We start from the raw sequence: 9,702 nt of genomic DNA, 5'->3' as shown, positions 1-9,702 counted from the left end.
CTGCAGTGGACTGAACTGCAATGTGTTCTTTAATATATTTCTCCAACATTCTTTAGTGTTTTACCAGATATAAATGCTCTGTAAAAATACAAGGTGCCTGATCAAATTAGACTATGAACTCCTCAAAGGCAGTGACTCTGTGTGGGTCCCAGAGAATACTGGGTATTCAACTATTATGTACTGAATTGGACTAAAATAGGAAATGTTGATATCAGTATAACTTTTTATAATAAAAATTATTTATTGGCCATTCAAAGGGCCCACTCCCACCAGCCCATCTTACCCTTTAATGTTCAATGAGTCAGGAATTTGTTCAAATACAGATCAAACCACCCTCTGGTCCTGCCTCAATCCTTTAGTGTTATTTGATTCAACAGAGGGAAGTGGATGGACAGGTAGTCCCAGATGAGTGTCCTGTCCAATTTTCAACTATTCCCCCTGCTTGAAAATACCACCACCAATACCAACCAACAAGTTCCTATAGTCTCAATCAGTAAACAGCTGAACCCAACTCTTGTGCCCTCTCTCCAACCCAGGGCTTCGGGTAGGAGAGAGATTTAAGTCTTTTGTCACTGAAGCTAATTTTGAGAGCGGTGAATGGGAGAAGGGAGGCATTTAATGGATCATGGAAACCCCACCCTTCCCATTCCCAACCTTAGTCTCTTGTACCCGATTGTCCAGGGGGCTGGAGGTGGGTCACTGCCATGAGGAGAGAGATCAGGGAGGCCAATCCTAGAAAGGGAAAAAAAAAAAAAAAAGATTTACAGTTTTATTGGTCAAGGTGATTATCTGGCCTCTCTGTATCCAACCATCTTAGCCATTCAAATGCTAACCCCCACCTTCAGCCATCCAACTCCCAATCTTTCCACTTCTTCATTCTAAAAAAATGAGGAGAAAGAGCCATCCTGTCATATCCTTGCCTTTGCTGAGATCAAGCCCCAAGCTTGATCTCCCACGTGAAGTAGAGCGACAGAAGAATAGAACAGAAGGGCTCTTCCTCGAGGGTGGGAGAGAGCTGCAGTCAGCTTTCCTGCCTTCTACTCTCTGTACCCTGGCTGCTATTTCCCCCTTGCTTCTGGCCAAACTCAGGAAAGGAATAAATCCAGCTGGCCCTCAGGTCTAAAACTAGAAAAAGAGCCATTAACTCAAATGGAAACATTTGGCTGTACTTTATTTCGTTCTTCTTAAACCTAGCAAGGAAAGGAGAAGACAAAGATCATTTTCTTACCTTGCCTGAGTGCAGTTACTGCCCTGGACAATTGCACTGAAAGATGAAATATCCTAAAGGACCCCCAGTTTAACTCCAAACCTGGCCTGCTGCTCTATACCCTCCAACTCCTACCCTTAGAGAGTCTCCCTGCTTTCTGAGGCATGGAAAGTTCACTGGTTGAAAGGCATTATCTCACCTTGGTGACCGTTTATTCTCATTACCATCTCACCAGGTTCCCTCCCCCAGTAGTCAAGGATCAGAGCCATGTCCAAGGCTTTTGCCACACGTTCATCCTGTTGGCATTGTTCCTGACCCAGAAAAAGCTAAGCAAAAGCTGTGTGCAGAGACCCCAGCCCCAGCCCCTGCTAGCTGGGAAAAGGTGATCCCACAAGATGTTCCTTCAGTCGTCAATGGCCCCAGCCCCATCTCCCTCCAAGTGTCCAGAAGCCCATCAGGATTCCAGTCGAGGTGAGGGGGCGGGCCGGAGGTAGCTGTCCGACATGATGATGTCGCTGGTGAGTTGTTGCTCCAGGAACTCCGAGGTCTCCTCAGCTATCTGGCCTGGAATTCGAAAGTCAACGGCAGGTGGCTCCTGCTTGGGGCTGGGTACGGGTCGGGAAACCCAGGACTCGGAGGGACAGCCAGTACCCTGAAGGAACTGCAGGAAGTTCTCCTCAATGGAGCCCTCCCGGCTAGGTAGCCTCAGCTCCTCCTCCGGAGCCGGCTTGAAGAAGCAGACAAACTGCTTGCTGAGCTCGCCCCGGATCTGCCGGTTGAGACATCCATAGAAGAAAGGGTTGGAAGTGAAGCAGAAGTAGCCGATCCAGGTCACCACGTTCTCCACCTGACCAGTCGAAATGGGCTGAGCACTCAGGGCCACGTAGAGGTGGAAAGAAAAGTAGGGCAACCAACAGAGCAGGAACTGTCCCCCCACAGCTAGGAGGACCACCGCAGCCTTCCCTCCCCCGAACGTCCGGTGCGGAGTGGTCTGGGGAGCCCCCGAGCTGGTGACCATGGTGGAGCGGCTGCTGAGAGACTCGGAGCGTTGCCGGGGCGTCTCCATCCACGTGGGCAGCGGTCCGTGCTGCATGGCAGCCACTCGAGCTACTCGGAACATGCTGCAGTAAACCACAAGGATAAGGAGCAGAGGCAACAAAAAGTAAAGGGCAGCAAAGACCACCACGAAAAGCTGGCAGTAGGCACTGTGGCTCCATTGGAGTGAGCAGCCTGGGGGGGTGCTGGGCGCTCCCTCCTCCCGGGAGACCCTTCCCAACACTGGCACAGAAGCCATGGCCAAGGCTTTCACCCACACACCCACCAGCACAGAGGCCACCAGCCCCAGCGTCATGCGCACCTCGTAGCGCATGGGGTGGACAACGTAATAGTAGCGCTCCACGTTGATGGCCGACACCGAGAGAATGGCCAGGCTTACGAAGCATATGCTCAGGAACAAGTAGAGGCGGCAGGCGACCTCCCCAAAGAGGTCATGGTCAAAGAGGGCAGAGCTGGAGAGCATGGCCAGGGGCATGAGGGTCAGGGCGGCCAACAGGTCCACCAGGCACAGGTGGAAGACAAAGACGAATTTTCGGAGGGCAGGTGTCTTGGCGATAACAGCCATCACAGCGGCGTTGCCAGCCACAGCGATCAAGTCCAGCAGGAGCATGAAGAAGAGGGCCACAGATTCTGAGGCCACGTCCCGCAGCCCCACCTCTGGGACCCCACTGGCAGTAGAGGGACCTGGCGTTTGAGGGACCCTCCCCAGAGTAGAAGAGTTCCCTGATGACTGGGGGATGGGAGAGGACTCCATGGGGCCGGAAGAGGACACCCAGGGCACCTCCCGTCACAGGCCCATCCCCCATCCTAGTCCAGTGACCCTGGGATGGCCAGCCCAGGCCCAGGCTTCCCAATTTGGTGTGTGGGGATGGGGGGGGAGGGCGCCTCCTGCTGGAGCCTCCTGGACAGGCTCTTACCGCCAGCCTCCCAGGTCAGACTGTGCATAGGAAACGGAGGGCTCAGAAGCTCATCTCTCCTTTCTGGAAGGTGGTGGCTCTGGTCCACCTTGGTGACATCGAAGAAGCAGGAGATGTGAGAGATGCTGGAGCCTCACTCACTCAACACTCCACCTTCTGAGTGGTCTCGGGCTCCTTGTTTCTTTTCCTTTCCTCTGTTCTCCATACCCTTCTCCCCTCTCAGGGATTGTTATCCAGAGATTCTAAATCCTCTTTCTCCCTCTCCCGGGGTCCCGCTGAGCTCCAGGATAGTGCCCCAGTTTTAAAGTTGCTTATGTAAATTTCCCGATTTCTTGACTCTCCAAATGGCAGGAGCTGTTGGGGAGTAGAAGGGACACAGGATCTGGTTTCCAGTTTCAGGTCTGGGAATTGCTAACTCTGTGACTCTTGTGAACTTCAGTTTCCTCACAAAGACATCTGTAAAATGAAGAGAATAATATCTACTTCACAACTGTGTTTGGAGGGTCCGGTGAGACTTCATAACAATACTACCAATAAGCATAACATTTACATGGTGCTTTCCACATGCCAAACCCTGTTCTAAGCACTGTATGTAAATACACTCATTTTAATCCTCACACAACCTATGAGGTAGATGTTATTCTTATCCCCATTTTGCAATTGATGAAACAGGCCTAGAGAGGGGAAATAACTTACCAAAAGTGGCAAGGTCTGCATGTGTACCCGCAGCCCAAGCGCTCGGGCTCCAGGGCCAGTACTCTACCCACCAGACGGTGCCCCTCACGGCGGCTGGAACGCAGTAGGCATTCGATGAATAGTCGTTGAACTTGAACCATCTCTAAAAATGTCTGTCAGTGTTCTGGGGCTCCCATTTGGAAGAGATCACCTGAAAGGGGGAAGGACCTTGCTTTAGTCTCCTGTGACATCACCACCCCCCAAGACACAGAGTTGCCATTTGGGGAGTGTTGAAAAGGAACAGTGAAAACAAAATGTCCCAGCTGGAAGGAAGCTGGGATGTCAGCTCATCCAGCCTCCACTGCCCCCCAAGCCAAAAGGGGTAAGTCACTTGACAGCTGCCCTTCCTCACCCACTCATTAGCTTCTCAAGGCCACTGTGCCCCTGCAGATGGGAGAGGAAATGCTCCCAACCTCACACTCCCCAGGTGCAAGGTCTCTGATCACTGGAGCAGATCCCTGGCCCAGAGTCCTCCTGGTCCTGGACTGTTAGCAGAATCCAGAGTAAGGAGGGAGGAGTAGGTGTCTAAGAGGGGCACAGGGGTGAGAGAGGGTAGGTCACTGTTATCATGGAAGTAGGGGAGCATAAAGCAGAGAAGGCAACTGAAGGAAATTGGGAGAGGACGAAGTCTGGGGTTTCAGCGTCCCTCATTTCTCCTGATCAAAGGGCAGATCAAATGTTTTATGTGTCTCGTTATCCATATTAAGTTTGCATATAATTGAAATAATAATGCAATTATAAATTATTTTCATTTCCATATCCTATTCTTACAGTCTCTCAGTATAATGTGTGAAGGTATGCAAATTAGAGGCAAACTATGGACATGCCAAGTCTGATGGGCTGTCTGTAGACAAGTCACAAGTTCCATGGATCACAGTTTCTTCATCTATAAAATGGGAAGGTTGAACTGGACGACCGCCAAGATTCCCATATCTGACAACACTTAATGACTCTGTGAGTTCCTGGGCTATAAAGGGACTTGTGGTTGCTCAATTAAAAACCCCATCGTGGGGCATCTGGGTGGCTCAGTCGTGACTTCGGCTCAGGGCATGATCTCGTGGTTTGTAATTTCGAGCCCTGCATCAGGCTCTGCACTGATGGTGCAGAGCCTGCTTGGGATTCTCTCCCTCCCTCCCTCTCTCTCTCTCTCTCTCAAAATAAATAAACTTAAAAAAAAAAAAACCACATCATTTCTCTGACTCTAATGAAGTGGACCACGTAAGGCAGACAGGCCCCATTCCCTCTCCATAGTTACAGCCTTACAACCACCCTTGGGTTTTGGCATTACCACCAACCTTGCACTAATGCATGCAATAAGTACTCAATATAACTTTGTCAATTATATCAAACTCAAACTTATCTGTTAAATCCCTACCCCTGAGTACATACTCCCAAATACACTCAGTAGATCAACTATGTGCCAGCCAGGGGACTCTGCTTTGGAAAGGGTAACCTGGGCTCCTGGACTTGGGGCAGCCCTAACTTTGGACAATTGCCTAGAGAGATGCCTTTCCCCGGAGATAACAGAAAGCTCGTTTCACAATTAAAATGGCCACATAGGCTCAGGGTCTACAGAGAAGGTGAAGACAGGGCTCAAAAGTGGAGACATCAGCTTCTCACAAGACAGTCTGACAGGAAAAAATGCAGAGAGCAACGCTAGGGGAGGTGTCCTTGCCCCTTACTCTCCAGGCCGTGACTTCTTCGTCCCTTCCACCTGGGAGTGGGGCCCAGAAGATGTGGCTCTGAGGCCCTGGGAGCTGAAGGATAGGCCTCCGTGTCTGCATGGACATCAAGAGTCTGCCAGCAAGGTGCACCCAGGGTCCCAGACTGAGGGAAGCAGACATGGTATCCACGTGGAGATGGAGGGGGTTCTGTGCAGCCATGATGGAGCCCTAGGCAAGAAGGTATTGGACGTTTCTCGTTTCCATAGCCCCCTCGGCCTTGCCGGTATCTCCACACTGACTCCTAAATACCAGGATTCCAATTTACCTCCTAACAGATGGACCAACATTCCTGCTCCCCAGCACCCTTCTCACTGATGGGGGGGGGGGGGGGCGTTGGGGATGAGAGGGTTGTGCATGACGGTGTCAGAGGGGAAGCCCAGAGAGCCTCACTCCACCCCTAGCTCACATCATCATGCCTTCTCACATGCTCTCGTCTTCCCACTGCTTCCTTCCAGCAAGCCCTCCCTCACCTCCAGCACCTCTCAGTACCTGGCAGGCTTTGCCACCACAGGGGCTAAAGTCTGGTCTCCCAGCAAGGGCATGGTCAAGTTACAAATATCCTTGTTTCAGGATGCAAGATGTGCATAAGTGCCGAGCCCAAGGCCACAGAGGTGTCGTTGGGATTCGCATGCACCTGTTTCCCAAATACAGAGCTTCCACCTCAAGAACCCGAGCCCAGCCTTTCTTCAGAAAAGAGCATGCCCCCTCGTAAGCCAGGGGAGATTTCCAGGGGGCTACCACACCTCTCCCCAGCAGAGTTGCCCACGCCCAGGACACAGAGTTGCCCATGAGCGTAGATATCAAGGGACCCACTCCTAGGATGTGGGGTACCCATCTCTATGACATGGAGCAAGACAGATGGGGAACCCTGTCTGCCCGTGGGATGTGGGTACTCCCGCTGGCAGGAGATCAACCCCCATCTCTAGGCTTCAGACATGCCCACACCCCAATACTGCCTTTGAGATACCTGGGAGCCCATCCCTTGACAAAACTGCCCACCATAAGGTAGGGTGGGCTGGGTGGGCTGGTCCCTGGGACACAGAGCTACCCTCCTGCAGAGTACCTCAGCACTCACCATCAGGCCATCGGACTGGCCCCCATTCCTGGCCTAGTCGGCAACTCCTACCTTTGCTGAGCAGCTCCCGGCTCCCATGTGATAGCTCCTCTCAGCTGATGCTTCTCCAAGGCTGCTGAAGCCTGAACCACTGCAGTGAGCAGTGAGAGGCAGCCGGCAGAGCAAGATGCTCCACGAGCTTCTGGGTCCTAATGGCCTCCTGCTTCCCACCCAGCCCCTTGGAGCCACTTCTGAAGCAAGGAGCCAGGCACCAGTGCCCCCAGGGAAGACACCCAGGGGTGGTTCCAATCCCCCTCACTTCTCCCAGGCTGCTGGACTGGCATCTCAAAACTCTAGTGGGACTAGGTGACCGTAGGCAGGGGAGGCACTCCTGGCCAGCTTGATGAAGTATAAAGGCTATTTAGCATCAGAAAAATCCATTTTGTATTTTTTTTTAATACAATTTATTGTCAAGTGAGCTAACAGACAGCGTTTACAGTGTATTCTTGGCTTCGGGAGTTGATTCCCATGATTCATTGCTTGCATACAACACCCAGTGCTCGTCGAAAATCCAGGTTTAAGGCCTGGCTCTGACACTTACTAGTTGTATGACCTTGGGCAAGTCACTTGCCATTCCCGGCCATAGATTTCTTATCTGTTCAAAGAGAATATAGGAGAGATGATCCTGAGGCTCCTGACAGCCGTGCCATTGCATGCTTCCGTGTGACATTAGAACAAAGATGCCCTTATAGCAGGCCAGTTAGTGCAGACACAGGGTGCCGGGGTTAGGCCTGGCAGCGGCCAAGACTTCAGGGTCTGGCTTCTTTGGCAGATACCAAATATGTACAAAGGATAGGTTTAGGAGTGACATTCAGTTTTGTTTTCAATTTTTTTTTTTTTTTTTTGAGAGAAAGAGAGAGACAGAGAGACAGAGCAAAAGCAGGGGAGGGGCAGAGAGAGAGGGAGACACAGAATCAGAAGCAGGCTCCAGGCTCTGAGCCCTCAGCACAGAGCCCAATGAGGGGGCTCGAACTCATGGACCATGAGATCATGACCCAAGCTGAAGTCGGACGCTCAAACGACTGAGCCACCCAGGCGCCCCAGACATTCAGTTTTGAAGGGGAGCTAAAGGCCTTGTCCTAACCCTGCCTTTGTCCCTCAAACAGGCAAATTACCATTGTTTTCTTAGATTGTAAATTTCTTTGGTGTGGGCTGTGAAAACTTATGGAGATGGGGGGGGGGGTGGGATCCACAATGCTTCTCCCTGAAGATAAAGCGGGCACCAGGGACTAGGGAAGGCTCAGGTTAATCTGGATTTATAGGACTGGACTGAGCTGGGGTACATTATCCATGGAGGGTCCAAGGCCATGTTGTTAAGCCTTTGGAGGTGAGATGGAGAAGGATGGCTTCCCACTATGAAGAAGCGATCACTTCCCTTAGGTATATGACTGACACCCAAGGATAGGATCCTAATATTGCAGAGCTCTAAGACATCCTACAGGACAAAACATCCATGTTTCTGAGGCCCAGAGAGGTGAAGAGATTGTCCAAAGCCACACATGGCAGAGACATGAGATCGGACCAGGAATTCAGACAGGATAACCTACTCCAGAGCCCTCTGCCCAGAGACTTGCCTATCCAGAAATTCCTTTTGTCCTCAAAAGGGAAGAAAGAGAGTTCTGGAATTGTTTACCAGACCTAACCCACAGAGCCATAAAAACAATGAATTAATTACCCAGAAAACCCAGAGAGAGCAAGGTGGCTGCCCCAGGCCCCAGGTCACCTGCAAAGAGGCCCCCGATCATCCCAGAGCTGGAGCAGTGATCGCCAGTATCCCCCCCACCATTTCTCGAGCTCTTACGAGTGCCAGGTCCTTTACATACAGTACCTCCACTCACTCCCCACACAAGTTCTATGAGGCAGCCTTTATTCCCCTTACTTTATGGATGAGGAAAGGGCGCCAGAGGTTAAGTGACTTTCCGCAGATCATACACATAGGAAGTGCCAGAGCCAATATTTGAACCCAGGTCTGTTTGGAGCCAAGACATGTACTCTTTCCTCCGTGCTCCCTCTGGAGACCTAACATGAGACTCTGGGCTGAAGCCCTAAAGCCTATTCCATAGAAGTGGCCACTGCCTTTCAAGCAACAGCCTAAAACAAAACTACATATACCTTAGTACAGGGAAATGAAATTAAAATATCAAACGTAAACCTGTAGACAGCCAAATGATTTTTATCAAACCCTGTGCTGACATGTTGGCAGGATCATCTTGAGATCAGTCAAACCCTATGGGATCAATCAGGTAAAACCTAATCAGCACCCACATGCTTCCTACAGGGTCCCAGCCAATGGCCCCTTCGAAGGATTGGGAAAGAACCAGGGCAGACTCAGGCTCATCAGAACAGGATTATAGAAAGAGCACTGGATTGGGAAGAAAACCTTGGTCCTAGCTGAGCTCTACTGTATTGGTTGGTGGTAAGACCTTGGCCTGTAAGTTGACCATCTGTGTCTTAGTTTTTCTATCTATAAAATGGGCAAAAATTGGGGCACCTGGGTGGCTCAGTTGGTTAAGCGTCCGACTTCGGCTCAGGTCACGATGTCACAGTTCATGAGTTCGAGCCCCACATCAGGCTCTGTGCTGACAGCTCAGAGCCTGGATTCTGCTTCCGATTCTGTGTCTCCTTCTCTGTGCTGCTCCCCCACTCATGCTCTGTCTCTCTCTCTCTCTCAAAAATAAATAAGCATTAAAAAAAATTGTTTAAAATGGGCACAAATTCTTAACACCCCCCCCAACCCCTAGTTTATCGAATAGGGATAGGAAGTCTGAAATACAAACACAGCCTTCTTTTCAGGCTTGGGGGAGCTAGCCAAACAACTGGTGTGGCAGCCAGCGGGCAGTCTCCAGGCCCTGAGGCCCCTCCCAGAGAGCTGTTAGGACAGGTGGTTCCACGGAGGCAGTGGACCTTGGAGCATCCTCTCAGCTGCTGAAAGCCATTTTGGTTTGGGAG

The 9,702-nt window shown here is 51.1% G+C and overlaps 1 protein-coding gene across 1 annotated transcript; it reads right to left on the bottom strand.

The window, feature by feature from the left end:
• GPR61 (G protein-coupled receptor 61) lies at positions 1-6,880 on the bottom strand. Its single transcript, XM_045033262.1, has 4 exons — positions 6,766-6,880; positions 3,877-4,066; positions 1,407-3,636; positions 1-732 (listed from the first exon to the last, which is right to left on the bottom strand). Exon 3 carries the CDS (start codon positions 3,015-3,017, stop codon positions 1,662-1,664), a length of 1,356 nt encoding a protein of 451 aa, XP_044889197.1. The 5' UTR covers positions 3,018-3,636; positions 3,877-4,066; positions 6,766-6,880; the 3' UTR covers positions 1-732; positions 1,407-1,661.
• Between the last annotated feature and the right edge of the window lie 2,822 nt (positions 6,881-9,702).

The sequence above is a fragment of the Felis catus genome, chromosome C1, assembly GCF_018350175.1.
Source record: "Felis catus isolate Fca126 chromosome C1, F.catus_Fca126_mat1.0, whole genome shotgun sequence".
NCBI classification, from domain to species: domain Eukaryota; kingdom Metazoa; phylum Chordata; class Mammalia; order Carnivora; family Felidae; genus Felis; species Felis catus.
Note: the sequence above shows the minus strand (reverse complement) of the source record. Positions and strands in the feature narration are given on the sequence as shown.